The 23,721-nt window shown below is 35.4% G+C and overlaps 1 protein-coding gene and 1 non-coding gene across 14 annotated transcripts in view; one reads left to right on the top strand and one right to left on the bottom strand.

The window, feature by feature from the left end:
* GPHN (gephyrin) overlaps positions 1-23,721 on the bottom strand; it is a 398,145-nt gene that overhangs the window by 193,556 nt on the left and 180,868 nt on the right. For 10 of the 13 annotated variants that reach the window (XM_049770337.1, XM_049770340.1, XM_049770339.1 and 7 more), the window contains 2 exons: positions 20,345-20,411; positions 13,920-14,192 (listed from right to left, as the gene is read on the bottom strand). In XM_049770337.1, coding sequence (XP_049626294.1) covers positions 13,920-14,192; positions 20,345-20,411 — 340 coding nt within the window. Of the gene's footprint in view, positions 1-12,590; positions 12,699-13,919; positions 14,193-20,344; positions 20,412-23,721 lie in introns of all 13 variants that reach the window. The other 3 variants (XM_049770336.1, XM_049770338.1, XM_049770342.1) reach the window with 1 other exon arrangement.
* Positions 3,192-3,324, top strand: LOC126005103 (small nucleolar RNA SNORA51). The gene has a single exon (XR_007494280.1). It is a non-coding gene; the product is annotated as a small nucleolar RNA SNORA51 (small nucleolar RNA).

The raw sequence follows: 23,721 nt of genomic DNA, 5'->3' as shown, positions 1-23,721 counted from the left end.
TGATATAGATTTTCTCATAGTTTTAGCATAATATCTTAGACAATAGTTAATACTTAGTAATTTTCTTAATAAGAAAGCAGAAGCTGCCAACAGATGAGAATGAAAAGATAGAAATGAAAATAAAAGCTATAAATGAAAGAGAGAAATGAAAAGATAGAATGAATGGTATAAAGTAATACTTCAGAAAAAAGTAGTTTAAGCATAAAGGACAGCTTTCTTTTTTGTTGCTGTTGTTGTTGTTTGGGTGAGTTTTAGGCCACATTTGACAGTATTCAGGGCTTACTTCTGACTCTTTGCTCAGGGTTCACTTCTTGCAGGGTTGGAGGATGATATGAGGTGCTAGGGAATCAAACCCACATCACCTACAAGCAAGGCAAGCACCTTAATCACTATTCTCAGATCCCAGAAAAGACAGGTTTTCAGCCTTGATGTTCTTATACAAGAGTCAAGAGGAGAGAAATAAAATAATGAGGTGAAGAGTAAAATTCTGATAACCGACATTTGTCAATGTAACAGAAAAATCAGTAAGAGATTAATCAAAGGACTTGCCAAAAAATTGTGGAGATCTACCTAAAGTAATTTTAGGCACCAAGGAAAGAATTGAGCGGAAAACTGCTTTGGCTAGAAACCTTGACCAAAGAAAGAGTTAAGTGGAAAAGAATCTGGCTGGAAAATTGCCCATCAGCCAGCAGAATGCAAGTCAAAGTCTATGTTGCTCACTTGCAGTTATGAGAACAAACAAACGGACTTGGTCCCCAAATGCTTGGACTTTTTATCTTTTTAGAACATTGAAGACTTATGCTGACTTAGATATGCCTTTGATCTCAGGTGCTTAAAGAAGCACTACATTCAATAAATGAGGCTACACTTCAATGGTAGATATAAGGCTCTTTGCTCGTGTGCCCTCATTCTCCTCTTCAAAGGTACTGGGTAGTGGTGGGACAACCTCTGAATAAGCAGTGTTAGTATGAATGAAAAGGAAAAATTGCCAAACCACTTCCAAGAGAAGTAACATTTATATTTTTCAGAAATTAATCTTATTTTTTGGAACTGAAAATACAGGAAAAACAATTGGTCTTAGTTACTCTTGAATCTTCTGCAAGTTATTCAGTATAATTTCAGCTGCAAAATTTTCATTATTGAGGAAAATTAACTGGGATACATATTTTCTTAAGAATTGTGCTTGTTCTATCTTGCTTTTCTGTCCTAGAGATAATTTGCCTAGAAAATACTTTTTAAAGAATGGAAGGGTTTATTATTAAAATCACAACACAAAGTCAAAGAAACTCTTAAGTCTTTTGAAAAATTAATAATGCCAATAAATTACATAAAATTTTGTAATTTTTTTCTATGGGTCACCCCTGAAAGTGCTTGGAAGACTATGCATTTGTTAGTGGAGGAGCCTATAAAGATCTTTCTTTTCCTAAGAATTCTAAAATGCAGTTATTATCTGGATTTAAACTGTGCTAACAAGCGAACACATTTATATCAACTAGAGTAAGCCTCCCACTATAGTTATGTAGGCAGGAGTACCAATTACTTCATTAGCTATGATCTTGGTCACAGGAAGGTTTTTTTAAAATCCTTTTCCAGCTTAGCTCCAGTATGTATTTCCATTTGGAGACCTGTAAGTTAGACTGTGCTTTTTGAAAAATCTTAGTAAATATTCCTGCATAGTATAGAATCTGAACTATAAGAAAATGTTATTACCTATGCAGTGACGAATAAAATGGGCAAAACTAACACCCAATTCGAAACAAAAAAAAAAAAAGAAAATGTTATTACCTATGAATACTTATGATTCTTTGAAAAAACATGCGGGGCAGGGCGGTGGCGCAAGAGGTAAGGTGCCTGCCTTGCCTGCACTAGCCTTGGACGGACCACAGTTCGATCCCCCGGCGTCCCATATGGTCCCCCAAGCCAGGAGCAACTTCTGAGCACATAGCCAGGAGTAACCCCTGAGCGTCACCGGGTGTGGCCCCCCCCCAAAAAAAAATGGGGCCGGGCGGTGGCGCTGGAGGTAAGGTGCCTGCCTTGCCTGCGCTAGCCTAGGACGGACCGCGGTTCGATCCCCCGGCGTCCCATATGGTCCCCCAAGAAGCCAGGAGCAACTTCTGAGCGCATAGCCAGGAGTAACCCCTGAGCGTCACAGGGTGTGGCCCAAAAACCAAAAAAAAAAAAAAAGAAAAAAAAAGAAAAAACATCCAACATGTACCTTCCCAGAGGCTATGATTATGTGTTGGGAAAATTTTACTACAGAACTCATGTATCAATCTAGGGTATCATGAATTTAGTGAAATACTTGACAAATCATTCACAAAATTCTTGTAGATGAGAAAGACAAATTGAGTTCTGATGGGCAAAGAGAAATATGTGTTAGCTAATTAATTAAATCCAATGTGTCTGGCAGTATGTGAAATGGCCTAAAAATATTCTACTGGTGACTGAATTAATGCACAACTAATTGTCTGCATGTGAGAGTTAAAAATAGGATACTGAATGACTGCTTCATCTATTAGCTTCTTGAGTTGTGTGTAAAACTGAATTTTAGGGCAGAGAAGAAACCACCATGACAATGGTAGTTGGAAATGATCACTCTGGACAAGAACTGGGTGCTGAAAGAAGGTAAAGTGATACCCCTTCAGTAACAATATTGCAAACCACAGTGTCTAGAAGGGGAAGAGGGGAAAGAAAGTGAGAGGGAGAAGAGAAAGAGAGAGAGGAGAGAGGAGAGCAAGAGATCAGAGAGAGGGGGAGAGTGAGGAGAGAGACAGAGAGGAGAAAGAGAAGAAAAATCTGCACCCTGCCTTGTGTGCAATAGCTCTGGCCCTGAAAAAATATATATTTATATATTTTTTATTTTTTATGTGAGATATATGTATTTTATGTGAGGTAGGATCACTGTATCACATAAAAATAACTTTAATTTTCTAAGAAATTAACAAAAATATATTTTATATATAATATATATTATATAGCACACATCTGAAAGAATGAGAACAAGCAGTGCTGGTGGGGATGTGGAGAGAAAGGAACTCTTATTCACTGCTGGTAGGAATACCGTCTGGTCCAACCTTTGTGAAAATTTTGGAGATTTATATATATATATATATAAATAAAAATTTATATATATAAAAATATATATTATATATTTATATATTATATATATTTATATATATATAAAAAGATAAGGCCTCCCAATTCTTACCACAGGCTGTGTTCTTTATACTGACTAAATAGAAAGAGGAGGTACAGTAAATGCACCCCATATACACCTCAACCCAGGCCCTTTGCCTGGTCTGTATTGTGAATTGGGGGACAAAAAAATTTTATGCGAGGTATATGTATTTTATGTGAGGTCGGATCACTGTGTCACATAAAATAATTTTTTGTAGTCTTTTTTAATCTAAACATTGTGATTACAAATGATTGTAGTTGTATGATTTCAGTCTTTTAAAGAACAACCCCCTACACCAGTGAAACATTCCCACCACCAAGGTCCCAAATCTCCCTCCTCCCCACCCCCCACACTTGTACTTGAGACAGGCTTACTATTTCCCTCATTCATTCACATTGTTAGGATAGTTCTCAATGCACTTATTCCTCTAACTGCACTCATCACTCTTTGTGGTGAGCTTCATGTCGTGAGCTGCATCTTCCAACCCTCATCTCTTTTGTCTCTGAAAATTATTGCAAGAATGTCTTTCATTTTTCTTAAAACCCATAGATGAACATAAAAGTAATTCTTTAATTTTCTAAGAAAATTAACAAAAATTTAACAAAATTTATAATTTGTTATATAATACCAGCAGAGCTGGGAACTATTCTTGGGTGGTGCTTGGGGGACTGACTAGGTAATGTTTGGGTTTCAAACCCATGGCTTTGACATGCAAAATAGCACTCCAGCTCTTTGAATTTGCTGAATTACCACTCCAGTCCCTGTTTGACTCTTAATCGATGATTTGATAATCTTTTCATATACTTCTTGTCCTTAATATATTTTATAGACACTAGCCCAATATCTTTACCTTGGATCAATTTTTTGCATACAACTAACCAATTTTCTCAGTCCCATTTGTTGAAGAAACTTTTCTTGTTTTACTGAATGCACCTAGCTCTTTATCATAAATTAACTTTCTCTATATGAAGATTAACCTCTGAGATGTCAATTCTATTCCATTAGTATAAGACTCTAAACACAAAGTTTGATTATTGTAAAATGCCTCCTATTTTCTTTTTCTCAATACTGCTATGATTATTCTGGGAGTTTCAAGGTTCTCTACAAATCTTTACAAATCTTAGTAGTTATAATACGTCTTGAAAAAAAATTAGGGTGACTTAAATTTAAAACTATTTTGAAATTTCTCAGCAAGCTTCTAGAAATTACAAAAATTTGTTTTTACTATAGAAAAAAATAAACATAGACAACTAGGTTTAACGTATTATAACTGTAAATTTCAGTGGAAAATTAAATTAAATTCAGAAAAGAAGTATGGTAGTTGGGGTCATAATTTAATACCTAGGAGCACATGATTTTCAAGCAAGAGCCCAAAGTTCAGTTTCTAGCACCACTAGGAGCAACACAGGTATAATGGCAAACCCCAAACTACAAATCTCCATTCTCAAACAGGTGTGCTGATAATTGGGTTGAGACCTCTGGGTCTTCTCAAAGTGAAGGTGAGCAGTCAGTCTCTTCTTTGCCCTTCTGAACTTCTGGAAACTGCAGTCACAGATATGTCCTACAGGTGTCACCAAGTCACTTCATGTGATAGCTCTGTAGATTCATTTTATTCTCAAAAGAGAATTAAGCAATTCTGCAAAAATTTATGTGTACTAGTCTCACAATGGAAAACTCTGGAAACACTGAGGAAGTTGGGCAGGCCAATTTCCTTCTCTGCCAAAGCCTTTGCATCTGTGCCCAGACCCCTCAACACCATCATGTCTACCTCTCAATTTCACAACATTTCCTCTGATATCTGTGGAAACATCCAACTGACAAAAGATTCCAGGTATGCTGGTTTTAGGGCCAAGATCTCACTCTTGGAATGAGGCTGAGCAGCCTTTCTTTGCCCCTCTGGTTTCCAGCAGCCTGGTCGCTGCCATAGGGATGTTCCACAACAGCTGCCATGTCAGACCAGGATTCCAGAAGAGCTACGGACACATCTAAAGTTCTCAATACTGACACCCCAGTAGGAACACACCAAATTAGATGTCAAAGGAGCACAGAAGCTACCAAAGGTCAACAAACAAAGCCAGTAATGCTGAATACTCAACTACCAACAAAACAGCTTAGTAAACCTTCTGACAATGACTAAATGAGCCTATTGTAAGATATAATGATTTTCATAAATTTTCATTTACTGAATTTTTTCAACAATTTCATTCTCATTTAGTAATAACAAGCAATATAAAGTAAATTATTTCATGCCTGTCAAGGGGACAGGATTGGGGGTAGGCAATGAGGGAAGGAAATGATACACTAGTGGTAAGATTGATGTTGGAATATGGAATACCAGAAATAACTGTATTATGAGCAACTTTGTAAATTGTCTTTGTAAAACCACTTCACGTGCTGTATTTCCAAGCCCACGTATATAAGTCTAATGCAGGGTTGCTCTTGAAATAATCCAGACCAGGCTGAGGGTGAAACACGTATATTCTGGCAATTTTCTACCTTAAATATAGAGCCAGCTGCCTGCCAGAACTGTTGTTTTAATTGAGTACAGAGACCATGCCAAGTGGTGGAGTAAGGACAGAGTAAGGGCAGATAGCCTAGGATATCCTGAGCCTATCCTGCCCAGGTTACATACAAGACAATCTCTGTTTTGGGGTAAAACCAAGTTGTAAATAAACATATCCAAAGGAACCAGGAATGATCTTTGTTTTGGGTGAAACCAAGTTGTAAACAAACAGATAAAAAGAAAACAGGGATGATCTTTGTTTTGGGTAAAACAAGGTATAACACAACTTATTAAAAAATGTGTAAATAATGAAAAAAATGTTTAAAAAAGTACAAGCTGACATTTCTTACAAAAATTTCCAGAGTAAAGTTGATTTTGTACCTAAGTAGTATTTTAAAGGTAAACTCAAGAAGTGTATAGATTTAATCTCTTATTCCACATAAAGCAATAATCAAAGCCAAATTAATGAGACAATTCATTCTTGTGTGTATTCAAAATCACTGACTGAGATCAATAGGATCATTAAGGAGTGGTGAAGAAAGTTATTTTGGATGAGGACCAGGAGGATTGGTCCATGGTTGGGAGCTTGCCACAAAGAGCAGAGGAAATGATCACTGGACAAAAATTGAGTACTCAAAAGGGGATAAAGTGATATGCATGATTCATGTTATCCATTCAGCAACAATATTGCAACTCAGTATCTAAAGGATGGTGGAGGGCAGGAGAAAGAGAAGGAAAAAAGGAGGGCGAGAAGGAGAGGAAGGAGAGAGAGCGAGCGAGCTATGTCTACCATAGAGGCAGGTATCAGGAAGGCAGAGAAACTGGGGACATTGGTTGCAGGAAATGTACACTGGATAAGGAATAGGTGTTGGATATTGTATGACTGAAACTCAACCATGAATGACTTTGTATCTGTGCATCTACAGTGATTCAACTAAAAATTATATATATATGTATATATATACATATGTACACACATATAAAGTTGGCAGGAAAAAGATTAAATAGATGACCAAATGTTCTAATTTGTTCTTTGTCTTTCACTATTTTACAAAACTAAAAGTCACAGAAAATTGATTCTAATAAAGATTACTCTTGTCTACAAAAAATCTTTGTCTTAATAAGATTGTCCTGTAGGTACTGTTCTCTACTTAAAAATCCATCACAATCCTTGTGACTGTTGACAGATGTATGTGTCTTCAATTTTTTTAATTATCTTTATTTAAGCACCATGATTACAAACATGTTTGTAGTTGAGTTTTAGTTATAAAAAAGAACATCCCCCTTCACCAGTGTAACATTCCCACCACCAATGCCCTCTATCTCCCTCCTCTGAAATAGTTGTGACAGCTTACTATTTTTTTAAAATAAAATCTTTTATACAAATTTTGATGTTTTATTTATTTTATTTTTTATGTGTTCAGAACCAACCTTTCAAAAATTATCCTTTAACATTTAATAACATTTAATTCTCCAAATTATTTGGTTTTATGTACTTCTTTACTTTTGATTTTTGGGTCACACCCGGCAGCGCTCAGGGTTTACTCCTAGCTCTATTCCCAGAAATCGCTCCTGGCAGGCTTGGGGGACCATATGGGATGCCGGGATTCGAACCACTGTCCTTCTGCATGCAAAGTTAAATGCTCTACCTCCAAGCTATATCTCTGGCCCCTCATGAATTTATTTAAATACATTTTTTGGGGGGTTTTTGGGCCACACCCGGTGGTGCTCAAGGGTTACTCCTGGCTGTCTACTCAGAAATAGCTCCTGGCAGGCACAGAGGACCATATGGGACACCGGGATTCAAACCAACCACTTAGGTCCTGGATAGGCTGCTTGCAAAGCAAACAGCACTGTGCTATCTCTCTGGGCCCTATTTAAATACATTTCTAACTGGTTCTTAAAGTTCAGATCCTTGTTGCTTAGATCATTAAACTAGTGTAAACATTGTAGTTTATAATTCTCATGCTGTATTTCCAGTATTTCAAATCAATGCCTCAAATTCCACTCCCAAAATCCCCCTTCCCTTTTACTGTTTTTGTTATTGCTTCGATGTCTGAATGCTGGGGTTGTACATAGGTTTATAGTGCATCAAAGTCACACACTTATGATGGACATTACACTGGCAGTTTGAGGATAATACTCAGAGATAATACTGGTGATATTGGGAATTTAATTAGTGGCTTCACAAATGCAAGACAAGAGCTCAACAAATGAGTCATATCTCTGGGCATCGCAAATCTAATTTTTTGAGAAAATTTATAACTGGTCATCCCAGAGTATTGGTGGATTCTTTACTTTGTTTACTGGTTGATGCGATTCCAGAGTAGTGAAGAGTGTTGACAGGAGCTAGACTGTATGGACTCTAATAGCAGTTTAACTCACCACATCGTTATGCCCTTAATCTTTTTGCATTTCAATTCCATAAGTAAGTGAAATTGTATATAATGGTAACAGACACAAATGTTTATAAAGGTGTTTGTACTCAAAATTATTACATTAATATATCAAAATCCTTATGAATAAAAACAAACAACTGTACATGCATTATAATATGTGCATATGATAGTATATCCTATTTTTCAACTTTTTTCGAGGAGAGGGTTTGAGCCATGCCAGCATGTTCAGGTTCAGGGGCAACTCCTGGGTCTGTACTCAGGAGTCACCCTTGATGGTCAACTGTTCAACTTTTCTTTTTAAGTAAAAATAGGTTTTATTGAGAAATTCTGATAAAGAGGAGGACGAGGATAAGAGAGAGAGAAAAATAGTTAATAGAGAACTCAGATTTCTCCACAGGTAGGAAGTACAGCTTTCAGAAAGGGACTCAGACCAACACATGTGCTCAGGAGACACATGAATCCAGAGAGCACGTTTCTCAACTTCTGACCAAAATTTCAGTCTTTGGTCTTCTGTAATAGTTATTTATTTCTATATAAATCTGCAAGTGACAGGTGACTGATACTTCATATTTCTTTCTTAAATTAAAAATAAATGTGAGAGGACACTCCTCATCCTTACTTCAATGTAGGATATGCAGATTCCAGGACAGAAACATGATACCAACAACAGAGACTGTGTGAAAAGTAAAAGTGTGTTGGCACTACAGACAATGTCTTGGATTGGCCGATCTAGCTTGCCTGGAGCCTAGAGTTGGTCTTGTGCCAGGAAACTTCAGGGGTCAGGTCTCTTTGTATTTAGGCCAAGGTTATTCCTTTCCATGTCCCTCATATTTTGGTGGGCCTATGCAAACAACAATCGCCACTCTAACACCATTTTTACTGTGCTCCTTTGACTCTAATCCTTAAAAAAAAACCACTTAAAATTTGAGGTTAACTTAAGCTAATATGCATGTACATGGAAATGTAGAAAAATACTATGCGTGTAATGTTTAAGAAGTTACGTAAGTTTTATGGCTTTAGATTGCCTTGTGTGCTGTTAAGAAATATTATAATGTGTTACAATCTGGGGACTTGAGGGACAAAGTAATTGTACATGGATTCTGTCTTATTTATCTTAATGTTCTTTGGCTGAAAGTTCAAAGTTAAGATATCAGCAAGGGGGCTCCTGAGAATTATGTTATGGGTGATTGTCCTTCCACTGTAACTTTACCTTGTCCTCTTTCTTTGCATCTTTGTTCTCATAATTAAAAATAAAAAATTAAAAAAATAAATGTGAGGTCAGAGCAGTGGCACAAACGGTAGGGTGTTTGCCTTGCATGTGCTGACCTAGGATGGATCGCGCTTTGATCCCCCTGGCATTCCATATGTTCCCCCAAGCCAGGAGCAATTTTTGAGCAAGTAACCCTTGTGCATCACCGGGTGTGGCCCCAAACCAAAAATAAATAAAAATAAATGCACCAGAAATCAATATGATTATCTTTATATGGTTTCGATGTGTTATTTTATCTTTGTCCTTAATCAAGAGAAAACAGCAAGTATTTTTCTTTCTTTATTTTTTTTTTTATTAAGGAGGGGTTTGGAGGAGCACACCCAGAAGCACTCAGGAATTACTCCTGACTCTGCACTTAGAAATTACTCCTGGCAGACTTGGGAGAAAATATGGGATGTTGGGATAGAACCTGGGTGGCCGCATGCAAGGCACACATCCTATTCGCTAATGCGAATGGCACCCTATGTGCTAATGCTCTAGCCCCAGCAAATATTTTTCTTCATAAGGCAGCAGTAGGTTTTTTCCCCCATCCAATGAAGCTTTGGGAACATGAATATTGGATATCTCAAAAAAATTAATAATAAATAATACTTTCTCCCAGTGAGATAAAATTTCCTATAGAATTCTATTACCAAATTTGTCTCAGGATTTCTTAATTTATTATAATTATAATTACTTACATATTCCAGTAAAGAGAACATTGTGAATGGTTGGAACAAGACTATAGTGAATAGGATCTTTGCTTTATCCTATATGGTTCCCTGAGCCTGTCAGGAGGGATTCTAGAGCACAGAGCCAGGAGTAATCCCGGAACACACTGAGCATGGACCCCCAAACCAATCCCCAAACAATGAAAACCTTTCATCTTTTTCAAAGGACAATATCAAGATGGTTATTTTTTTTTTAACATCAATGGGTGAGTTAGAGAAGTAAAGGAATAATAAAAAAAACAGCTGTTTTTTTAAACTGTGAATTCTTTATGTATTGTAACTATTTATAGTTGTATTTTGAACACTAAGCACACTGTCACCAGGGCTTAATTTACAAACTAAGTATTTATCCTTATACATATTATCTCATTTGCTATAAAACATAACCTTTCACGAGATACAGGGTTACAGATAAAAAAACTAAACTTTATTTTTTTTTTAATTCTTATTGAAACCACTGTGAATTACCAGTCCTTCATAGTTGCATTTCAGGCATACAGTTACAGCACATTAGGGTTACTCCCACCACCAGTGTTGACCTCCTTCCGTCAACGTTCCCAGCTTGCATCCAATACCATCACCCTTAGGCCCCTGGCCTGCTAGTGTAACAGGCCCATTTTAAGTTTAGATTATTATAGTTTGAGTTTCTTGATTCCATTGTTGTTGACTTGGCTTGGGTATTTATTTCTGTCCTTTTTTATATCTACCAATAATGCACTGGAGACCACCTGAGACAACCAAAAAACTGAACTTTAAATCTTGAGTGTTTACCATAAATACTAATGTTATCATAACATTAAGTAGTTACCCTGATTTTAGGTTGTTTATTTCATATTGCTTCCTATGCTTTTATCTTACAAGCAGAAGGAACTGATGATTTTTTCCCTCTGGTTGAAGAGATTCTCTTTAATTCAATAAGCAAAACATCTTACTCTCCCTTAAAAATTAAACATTACTCTTAAGTTATAAAACCTGTTATGACAAAGCTTTCAGCTGATATACAAATATCCCAAATGACTGTAGAAATCAGAAACACAACAGACCAGGATAAAAACTGCTGATGAGGTTCAATAACAAATTAGTGCCAAATAAGTATTCATAGAGTTAATATATCTTCTTTTCATTAGTTCTGCTATCTCCTTTTCTTATACAATCTTTTCCATGAAAAGCTAGGTCTGAAGAACATTTACTCTTTGATATGTAACTCTAGCATTTGCCAAAAGAAACAAAAGCATAAATTTACTTATAAAACCAAGCATTTTTTCCCAAAGACTAATAATGCCATTTACAAAATAGCATCTGGGAAATTCCTGAATGTTGTCATATAAGAATATTACTTCAACACTTCTCAACCACTTCTCCCAGAGAATTCAATACAAGTAATTGAAGGAACCCACTGTATGCTATTATTTCTCTACTATGTATCTAGAATGGGATAACATTTGTAAACCTTGAGCAAATTAACAAACAGAAAAATTATAATCATTTTTACTGTGATAATATAAAACTCAGAGTATGACAATTAAAACTTAGTAACAAATATAAAACTTCCACATACTCTTTAGTTTAAAATCCAGAATGATTATTAAAGTTGTAATTTTTATGTAAGATGAAATTTAAACAAAGAACATTTTACTTAAGACTGGTACATTTTGTAATTTTTTACATTTAAAACAAATATCTGGAAAATTCACATAAGATGTCAAATGAATTCATTAAAAATTTTAATAATCAATATTTAAACACCTTGTTTGGTCTTTGACTTGACCGATTTCATTCACAACCAGACAATGCTTGTTGAATATAAGGGTTAAAGATTTTTGGTAGTGTATGTTCTAAGAAACTACAGCATAATTTTACAATTATTAAGTCCTCTCAGTAATGATTGATATATTTTTCAAATTTAGATATATCAGAACTATAATTTAAGTTATTGTTGCTTAGACAGATTATACATGTCAGTTTAATTTTTCTTAACCTGGCCATTTTTTGGCATACTATTGTTAAGCCAGAGACTAAAAGAATTAATAAGCATCCTTAAAATTTCTGTCTGAAAAAAAATTAAAAACAAACAAAAATAAATTCTATCTGAAAATCATCTCAGCATTTATATTGACTCAAAATTCTAAATGAATGAAATGAGAACGTAGCAAAGAAAAAGAGAAGCGAAATCATGAAGAAAAAAAGCAAGGTTAATGTAAATTAAATATTAACTTGACTAGTATTTTTAGATCTTAAAATTTAAAAAGATCTTTATAAGAGATACAGAAAGCCAGTTAATTTATCTAAAGGCTTAAATGATAAAGAAACTAAAGGAAAATATAACTTCTGAGCAATGAACATCTTGGAAGTCATGTAAAATGTAAGTATACTATAACATGCAACAGAAGCTTAATGATAGAGTACTTCAATTACAGAAGAAACTCTACTAAAATCAAACAAATCTTCCATAGTATGCTATAGCCTACCTCCAGTGACAGAGGTAAGGTACATGTCTGCAAACTGTGAATACAAAAGCCTCTTGTCTTACCCGTTCATCTGTACTGCCTGATGCATGATGGAAATAATTGATGACACCAGGGATGGGCTGCTCACCATGTGCCATGATAACAGCAGGACTGGTGTAGAATGGATGCTTCTAATGCACAACACATAACAACTATGAATACAGTGACAGGAGAACATAAAACTAGAGAAGCAAAATAACTGGGAAGAAAAAAGGTACAAACAAATGGAACAATGAAATGTCAAAAATATCCAAATGTAGAATTAACAAGAATTAGCTTAGATTTCAAATGCTCTCTACTTAAAAAAAAAACACTTGAGTAAAAGAAAAAGTAGACACAATGATAAAAAAAATGTATTTTACCATTCATTTTAATAAGACAAAAAACCCACACACACATAACTTAAGTACTTATTGGTCATAAGTAAGAGTTGAACGCATCACATCTGGAGACAGAATTAACAGTCCTCAAAAAGAGAAAAACCTATTAACTCTTCAAATGGAGATTCAAAAGCAGTTATATGGTCCTTTCTAATCTTTAATTTATATTAAAAAAAATCCCTCTTTATACCTGGCTCAAATAACTGGAAAGCTCTAAAACTTTAGGAATTACTTCATACAGCACTTAGATTTTTATCATTATGCATAAAACCAGTGAATACTCATTATTTTCAGAAGGGATACGTTGCTTTACAAAGATCTTAAAACAGTGGATTGATTGTAATAGGTATTGATAAAAATGTAAATCATATTTTGTGACATTCAAGTGGTTAAATTTACTCTACATGGTAGTTTATTTAAAGAATTTTTCAATGAGAATTTCTTATATACTATCTGAATACGTATTGTTTTATTAACTTAAAAATAAATATATCCATTTACCTTTGTTCTAGGAGGGTAATCTATGTCAGGTAATAATTCAATCAGTATTAATAGCTGAAAAAGCCTTTACCTATAAAAATTTATTAATCTGTCTAGATTACATTTTTGAATCATCTAAGATCTATAATCTTCAGCTTATTATTCCTTTAAGAATTTGATGCTTTGAATATGTGAACAATGTGTTTTAGTATGTCCAATGACATGTCACTGTTTATCACTGCTGCTATTATTCCAATAGGTAATAGCAATCATTTCTAATGCTTCAGAACATAGAATAAACTTTAATGCCTTAAGGGATTCTAGATTATGGGAGGGAATATATGTGTGGCGAGTCAAAAATATTACACTTCTATTTTAAGAATACTCTAAAGAAGTATTAAACTTAAGGAAAAGTAGGATGGTAACAGAGATGAAATCAGTACATTTACCTTTGGGTCCTTTAGATCTTTGGATCTCTTTCAGCAGGCTTACCTTGGCAGCAATAGCTGCTGCAGTTATATGTGATGAGGAACTGTCTTCTGTTGAAGCAACACCACTGTCTTTCTTCTCTTCTTCCTCTTCTTCACATTGAACCCCTTTGTCTTCTGTCTGTTTGTGGGGACTAGTTGTGGGAGGAGGGGAGAGAGGTGGTGGAGGGGAAGGTAAATCTTCAAGTTCATTATGTACTTCCTTTACTTTTACAATGGCATCACGTAAAAGGTCAATGGCATGAGGTAGAGCTGGCAGAATGAACTGAAAGCATTCCTGTATGCAAAAGGAAAAAAAAAAAAAAAGAAGCACTTTTACAGGTATAAAAAACAGGTAGTCAGATTTATTTGTTATTTTGTATCTGAATTTCCATCAATTTAAGTTTAAATCACAGCTAAATCATTGTCTTTATAATGTTAAATAACAAGCATGGCTTATATAACAATATTCTATGTATGTTAAGAGCCATAGTTTTTATAAGGACTATGCAATACTCTAAAAAGCACTTTATTTTAGGCATCATGATTTACAATACTGAAAATTACAATGTTTCATGCAAAAAAACAAAACAAAACAAAAAAAAATTCCAATACAGTCCCCCAGAGTGTCAGTTTTGTTCCACCACTGTCCCATTGTGATCTGTTTTATGCCCCCTACACTGATATGCTTCCTATGAAGATGATTTTTTGTTGCCTTTAAGTATTTGCTGGTAAACTAAGCATAATACTTTACAGAGAATTATAATACTCTATAGATTCATCCAAATAGCAGTAAATCACAGTACAATTAAAAAAATTGTTTTATTTTTGGGGGGGTGTCACACCTTGTAATACTCATGGTTTACCCCTGGTTCTGAATTCAGTAATTCCCCAGGAGGTAAAGATGCCAGACCTCAAACCTCAGTCAGCAATGTGCAAAGCAAGCACTACCTTACTTGCTGTACTATTTCTCTGAACTCCAAAGATTTGAACCAAATACACATTACTCATGGCTTATTCCTAGCTTTGCACTCAGGGATCACTGCTGGAGGACCATGTGGAGTCCTGGGGATTAAACCCATGTCGGCCACAAGCAAATCAAAAATCCTAATCACTGTACTATCTTTAAGGCCCCCTACAGTAAAATGACTACACAACTTTGGTGTTTAAGCATAAATTAGGAGATAGATAAGCTCCATTTTTTCAATTTTCTAGTTGAAACAGATTGCTACAACTAAGAAACGACTAATACCTGAACTATTTTATATAGAGAGTTAAAATTCTGAATTATGCAAAAGTACATCTAGGCAACACTGTAAAATATCAAAAATATATGCAGACATATAATTTGTGGATATCACTACATAAAGGTCAATACTATTTTATGCCTAGGTGCTCACTATTTAATAACATATTATCAAAAAATTGTAAGTGAAGGGCTAAGAAAAGACCCAAAGAGCTGGAGTGCTTGTTTTGCATGTCAAAGCCATGGGTTTGAAACCCAAACACTAACTAGTCAGTCCCCCAAGCACCAGCCAAGAATAGTTCCCAGCTCTGCTGGTATGGTGAACATGTCCCTCCACCCTAGCTCAAAAAAAGAGACACACACATACAAAAGAGAATAGGATAAAATTTCTGGGCATTGTCTTTTGCACAAATCTTTTTTACATTTAGGATAATTTTGCTTAAAATCTAAGATGTATACAAGTATTTTAAAATTATGATGGATCTGGACTAACTGAAAGTGTGCCTAATCTTTTGAGCTCTCTTTGCAAAGCTCAATCACGTTACTGATAATGAATACAGAGTTTACAGAGTTTAACTTTGATCAGTCAGATGGACCTAGAACTTGGGGAAGCCATTTAGTTCTCTGAAAAATTAAGCCTGGATTGAGTGATTTTGATTTCTGGGGGTTCTGGACGTTGGCTAATCAAACTGTGAGGTTTTTTTTTTTTTTATTATTGCTGTTTCAATAATGATTTTAGGAAACCAATTGTTTTATATCCAGAAGAAATAGGAAACTATAGGAACTAGTTTCTGGGAAGCTGAAACTGAAAATCAGTCAAGTCTCTAGTATAAGTCCTAATAAAAATTCTGTACCCTAAATTCTAAGGTGAGTATGTCAACATCACAATATGGTTATAGCAAGTTATAGTCAAGAGAGAGGTAATGATGTTCTATGACTCCATCTGAGAGTTGACCAGAAATCTCATTTGGTACTTTTAAATAATGCCTGTCAGATTCTTGACTGATTTCAATCTATAATATTTTTCTGTACTACATCATAGCCATATGTATAATATATTTTAGTAAGTTTTGTAGAAGGACAAATACGGAATATCACTTATATGTGGTATTTTGAATAACTCTATAAAGAAATGCAATGGTCTTAATGGGAATTGTCTTGAACATCCTTGGCCTCATAGTGAGGAGAAGGATAGAAACTGAGTGGAAGAGGATAAACATAAATATGAAAGGATGGGGGCTCGGGGCTAAGCGGTCTCAGGTGACTTGGTAGTACTAAGAAAGGACAGAACTAAATATATAAGCCAAAGGCAACAACTGAATCAAGAGACCCAAACTTTAACAATCTAAACATTAAATGGGTCTATTCTACTGGCAGACTGGAGGGCAAAGGGTGGTAGTACAGGATACACTCTGGGAATATGGTGGAAGGAGATAGATATTGCTGGTGGACTTAGTCCTGATTGCATGTCTAAAACCCATCAATGAAGGTTTTTGTAAGTCACAATGGTTTCAATAAAAAAGTTTCTTGTACATTTTTAAAACTGAGGATTTAGAGGTACCCAAATTTGTAACTGGTGTCAGAAATAAAGAAAATCTGTGGATATTCCATAAATATATTCAACTAATAGATTTGCTCCAAACTCTTCACAACTGGATTTCAAGAGTAGGATTCAATATGAAGATCCTAATATACTGAACTATATGGTTTAGAAAGTGGAAGGGAGGCTATGTTCCTTATCCGAATTATGAGAATTTGGATAAATAAATGGTGCACTACTAGCTGTGGGTCCATTCTTCTCCCTATACCTCAACTAAACAATAAGCAACAAAGAAATCTTACTTTGAATTGCCTTAACTGATGGTTCCATCATTCTAATTAAGGTAAAGACTGACAAAGGATTTTGGATACTCAATAGTTTGGTCCAATCAAGATATTCAAGACCATTCACACATATTATAAAGATGCATTTTTGGGATACTGCAATAACTGTACATCATAAAAATACTAACTATTAGCTATGTAACTTCATATCATAAGTAAAACACTAACATTATTAATCTAGACTATAACACTTTTTATTATATAATAAGGAGATAAAGAGACTTTTCTGAGACTCTTGACATTTGAGTCCCCATATATAGTTATTCTCAATCCCACTGAAGTTCTAATACTGGAACTGAAATAATCTTAGAATGCAATAGCTTGATGGAATTAAAATGAGTTTGGATGAAAGCTGGAATGTTTGGACAGTAAGTTTTATGTGAATTCATAAATATCCTATACCTGAATCATTATGGATATACTGCTTTTGATTTTGGGGGAGTTTTTCCTTACATGAACTGTAAAATGGAAAGAATATAAATCCTGTCTTCTATCAAAAATATTGGGCATGTTAAATGGGAAAACAGTAAATTTCCTCAGTTTAGCAGGTCACTCATTTGCTACACAAAAGCCCTGTGTGGAATGCAGATTTAGGCAGTGATCCAGCAATAACAACAGTTTAAATTTTTGATCAAAAATTTTCTATTTGGAGAAAATTATGGCTTACTACTAGAGAGTAATTGAGAACATCCTTCTGACTGAAAGACAGAATAAACTTTAACCCAGGTTTTGGCTACTGGCAAAAGAAAAAAAAAAGGTTTTAAAGGGGAAGGTAATTTGCAGGAAGGTAGGTAGTTACTCAAGAGCAAGGAGACTCTTTTCCCTCTGGCCAACTTTCGAGCCATTTAAGAATCTTTATGGATATAATATCCACCTGAATGGAGTACTAAAAACATCTTTCTATCAACAAAGAATTAATTATAGCAGTAATTCCAACATGAATGCATTACTATCTTTTTGAAAGGCTGCTGTTCTGACAAGCCAAAAAAAAAAGGAAAAAAAGAAAAAAGAAAAATCAATGAGCTGAATTGCTTAATGTCTGCATATTTACTAACATCCAAAGGATCCAAAGAAATGACTCTATAGTCAGGCAGAAGGGCAATGGATCACTGTTCTATTAGTGGGATCTCTGAATTGGACTTTATCCTTATTCCTCTAGGAATTTAAAGTAGAATGTATTAATGACCAGCACAGAAAAGAAGCTCTTTCAATAAGTGGAAATTGGTCGGGACTAGTAAACGATCATTTCTCTAGGCAGAAGAGATGAGTGTACTTCGGTGGGGCTGCAGCAAAAGTAGACAAGGACAGAATCTATACATGTTCAGGTTGAACTGTCTGAGACACGCATACACAAAAAAACATTAAGAACTATTATGTTTGCTAGCGAGAGAGATCGATAGCATAGGGATCATAGGCTGGTAAGGCCCTGCACACAGCTGCTAACTCAGACTGCTATCAGTAGCGCTGGGAGATACAGCCTAGTCTTAATAGCATTATGAACTAAGCTTGGTTACCCAGCAGATATTGTAATAAGATAATTTACTTTCATTTTCAGAGCACAGCTTTATAGAAGAATATAGTGGCAATTAATACGTTTGTTTTTTGAAATGGCAGGGGATGAAAGTATGAAAGGTAGTTTAAGTGTCTTCAAAGTATATGAATTACTAATTTGACTGCATTTTCTTCTTCATTTCTTTAAATCTTTCCTCCACATCTCCTAACTTTATTTTACTACACTTAATAATGTTCATAATTGTGGACTTAGTATAGGGATTATTTATTTATTTATTTTGGGGAGGACACAGCTGGCAACGCTCAGAGGTTATTCTGGGCTCTGCACTCAGGAATTACTTCTAGCAGTGCTTGGGGACCACAGAGGATGCCAGGGCTTGAATGTCAATCAGTCATATGCAAGGCAAATGCCCTATCCACTTTACTGTCTTTCCAGTCCAATAGCGATGATTTCTAAGAAGAATATATTCCTTTAAACCTTCATATCAAATACATATGAATTTAATGGGACAGATAAATCATTTACTTTATCTTGCCATGTAATATTTTACAGCTAATGCAGTTTTATACTTTATACTGTTTGATTACATGTGAGTTCTACACTTACATAATCCTACCTTATAAGTGGAAATGTACTGAACAAGAAGTACTTGCTTAGGTAGTCTTACTGATGACAATCTGGAACAGCACAGTAGCCAAACCAATGTTCTCAAAACTTCTCAAAGAATAAAGGATAAATTTGGATGTAATTGAGGAGGAGGAATGGCAGCTGAAAGTTAAGGAATGAACTGATGTCTCAAATGATTCTTAGAACAAGAATTATTGTTTCTCAATAGTAACATTGCTGGAAAGGGTAAACTCTATATTGAAATGAAGATTGTTTTGGCAAGCTTACAAACCTGAATAGCAGCAACCTATAAGACATTTTGGTTATATATCACACAATTTGATGATGAACTAAGATAACTGAACTAAGATAACTGTAATGTCTACAGAGTCCAGTAATGTACTTGAATCTTATGATTTCTTTTCCTACGGATATTTCCTATATGAATATGGTGAATAAAATAACAATAACAATGATACGAAAATATATTTGAAAATTGAGTTGAAGTGTTACTTTACACTGTTCATTGTTTTTTTAATATAAATGCTATCATACACAGATAGCCACTCAGATAATTCTGAAAATTTTGATGAAGAAAGCCTTAGCCAGAGGTTGGAGGTAGTTTGTATAATAAAAAAATAACCTTATTCTAGAAAAGCATGACCTCTGTTTTGACCTCACTGCTGTTTGCTTAGAGCACCAAACAATATCGTGATTTATGATGGCGACAAGATTTCTCCCTGTGAATACTATTGGAGATTGATTAGCCCAACATTTGGAAATTAGTGGCTAAAAGTTAAACACATGACTGTATAGAAGACCCAATGTAAATTATGAATTTTGGAAAATAGGTGCTTCTCCAATTGTCAATATTTCTTCCAGTTCACACACTGAAAGAGGAAAATGGAAGTTCTATATTTTCTATCCTTTTCACTACTCTTTCTTATGCAGTTCTTTCCCTTGGTTGATTTTAAACCTTCATATCTTCATTGTAATAAAACATCAACATAAGAATATCTTTCAGTGCATTCTTTCTAGTGAAGTTTTGAAATTGTGGTGGTTTTGGGAATGCACAGAACAGCAAATCATTTTAGAATTAAAGAAAATCCTGTGGAATGCTCCAACTATTTTTGATTGGCTTATTTTTTTTATATAGACCTAAACTCTTTATACTAAACTATATAAATTTAAGATTACTTACCTGAGATCCTTTCTTACTACCTGGTAGGTTAATTATGAGTGTTTTCCCTCTGATTCCACACACAGGCCTAAAAGCAAAGAGAAACAAAATGAAGAGTGGATTACAATGATCACTGGTTTAAGTATATTCAATAACAAATATAAGGTTTTTATATGTGACTGTTTTGAAAACAAAATAATTAAAGATTTACCAACTAAAATATAAAACCTGGCATTCTAGCTAAAATTTTTAGAATAGTGGCTTAGTGTGGTATACTAAAAATGCACTAAATGAAAAATCAAAATAATCACTTTAATACAATTTGACTATAAGTAAATCACATTCATTCTTTAGCTTTATTCTCATTTCAATGAGATAGTGCAAAAGTATGCTTAATACAGCAATTTTTGTTCTAAAGTCTAACTCTTAAAGAAATTGTTTGAATAATACTTAAACTTGAGATTCTGCTTCTCAGGAAATATAGAATTAAGTTAAATATATTTTTTCACGTGAATGCAACAAAGATTTGAGAGTTCAATTGTTAATACATTCTTTAATAGATATAAGCAATTCAAGTATATATGTCTTTCAAAGATTACTGTTGTTGTTTAAAATAATGAAGAAGGCCCTTATGATGGAGTTGGATGGAGATGGAGGCCTTTGTCCTTAGGCCCTGGCCACGGGCTCCATCCCCCATTAACGGGTGGGTCAGCAACTTCAGGTGGTCGCGGTGGGTAGAAAACTCATCCAGAGACAGGCATTAGGAAATATCAGTTTTATTTATGCCCTATCTACCACATGTGTGGTCTATCTTTATTTTTGTTTGTTTTGTTTTTTTGGGGCCACATCTGTTTGATCCTCAGGGGTTACTCCTGGCGAAGTGCTCAGAAATTGCCCCTGGCTTGGGGGGACCATATGGGACACCGGGGGATCAAACCGTGGTCCTTCCTTGGCTAGCACTTGCAAGGCAGACACCTTACCTCTAGCGCCACCTCACCAGCCCCATCTATCTTAACCATTTACACATGCCTGTGTCTTAGCCTTTTCCAGCCAAGTCTCCTCCTGTTCCCTCTCCATGCTGGCAAAGTTCTTAATCCTCTTCCCTATTGGTCAAAGGCCTTATCTAACCTTCCCAAGACCCCTCCCAAGAATGGGAGGGGCCTTGCAGGTAAGATCATGTTACACAGGAAGCATGGGGGGGATGGGGCCACATCAACTGTGAATGTCATCATTTTTAAAAAGGTATTAAATTAGTTTATTTTTAAAATTTTACAAGATCTTAAAACATACATAAGAATTGTTTCTTCAAAACTTCTTCCTATGACTAGACTTAATCATTGATAACTGTCATATGATAAAAAGACCCAAACTGACTTGCTCTGCTTTTATGTAGTCCTAATCATAAAGAGCATAGTTAATAGTTATTTATTCAAAACTAACCATATATTTTTATTTTACTTAAGATACAATTGATAAGGCATTCTATTAGTTTCCAGGGAACAATGATTTTTTTATATATATATTGAGAAATGACTGCCACAATAAATTTAATCTACCAATACAACCACACATTACAATTAAAAATAATATGGTCAGGGTCCAGAGCAATATTACAGTGGGCAGGGCCCCAGCATTTTATATCATCCCTTGTACACACTTGGAGTAATACTGGAGCTCAGAGTAATCTTGCACGTTTGATATGGCTCAAAAAACAAAACTACTTTTAGAATATTTCAAATGTATAGGGCCAAAACTATAGTGCAGTGGCAGGGCATTTGCCTTGCATGTGGTTGATGCAATATGGATCTGGGTTTTATCCCCAGCATCCCATATGGTCTCCCAAGCCAGGAGTGATTTCTGAGTGCATAGCCAGGAGTAACCCCTGAGCATCACTGGGCGTAGCCCAAAAATAAAAAAAAAATAGAATATTTCATATGTAAAGTACAACCCATGACTTACTTATTTTATATTCTGCTCTAGTCCCTGAATGTTATACTTTTTGGGGCATCTTCACTAGGTATCTCTTAGCTTTTTTTATATTAGTCACTTTAACAGTTGTGAGATGACACTTGTGAATCTGATTTGCATTATCCTGATAAAACATGATATTGAGCACTATAGCTAATCACTTAAGCACACACCCTGTTAAGCACACACACTCAGAACACCTACCCTGCTTTCCTTAATCCCCTTATCTTGTCTTCTTTAAACACAGAAGCATAAGAGTCCAATTCCAATTTACAATAAACAGAGTTACTCTCCCAAAGTGGCTGGTGGATGCTTCTTTGTAAGCATCTTGCCAAGATCTGACCTCACCAGTGACTAAGACCTCATCTGTGACTTCTACATCTTGGGATCTGACCTCACTAGCATCATTTACAGAGCGGCTTTTGGTATACACACAAATTTCTTTAGAAATTTATAAAGTCAAGTACAATAAAAAAGCAAAGAATGATATTTGCTGTGTATACTACTACTTACATGGTATATAATATAGCTAGCATGTGTATATTTTAACTTCCAAGTCTATGGCACAAAAATAATGAATTATTCCAACGTACTTAGTATCAGCTTCCACTTAGTTATCTACTCAGCAATCTAGTAATTATGCATATTCAAAAGATAGAGGATGGAAAATCCAGAAAATATTTTCAGTAGGACAAGAGCCAGTTATTTCTATGCTAGGTCAAGGATAGGCACAATTAAAAGAGTTATTTAGGGCCCCAAGCGATAGTACAGCAGTAGGGCATTTGCCTTGCACGTGACCAACACAGGACGAACAGTGGTTTGATCCCCAGCTTCCCATCTGGTCCCCAAGCCAGGAGCGATTTCTGAGTGCAGAGCCAGGAGTAACCCCTGAGCACCACCAGGTGTGACCCCCAAAACCAAAATAAATAAATAAATATTATTTAATAATTTCTAAGAACACTTCTCTAAGTAGATGGTGGGATTCTTTGTTTGAGGGCAGTATCCAGCAGTGCTCAGTCATAACTTCTGACTCTGAAACCAGGAATTACACTTGGCAGACCATATAGGATGGCAGGGATCAAACCTGGGTCAGGAGTGTGTAAAGCAAAGGTCCTATCCACTGTGCTATAGCTCTCACCTCAAATGGTGGGATTCTTGAGGTAAAGTCTCTATCTTCTTTCTCTTTCTATTCTTACTAGGCTCAATGTTTATACTGAGACTTAAAAAAAATAACATTACAGCCGCCGGAGAGATAGCATAGCGGTAGGATATTTGCCTTGCAGGCGGCCGTTGTGGAAGGGACCCAGTTCAAATCCCAGCATCCCATTCAGTCCCCAGAACCTGCCAGGAGCAATTTCTGAGTGCAGAGCCAAGAGGAACCCCTAAGCGCCGATTGGTGTGGCCTTAAAACCAACCAATCAATCAATCAA

Source organism: Suncus etruscus, chromosome 3 (assembly GCF_024139225.1).
Source record: "Suncus etruscus isolate mSunEtr1 chromosome 3, mSunEtr1.pri.cur, whole genome shotgun sequence".
NCBI lineage: Eukaryota > Metazoa > Chordata > Mammalia > Eulipotyphla > Soricidae > Suncus > Suncus etruscus.
This window is presented reverse-complemented; position numbering and strand designations above follow the sequence as displayed.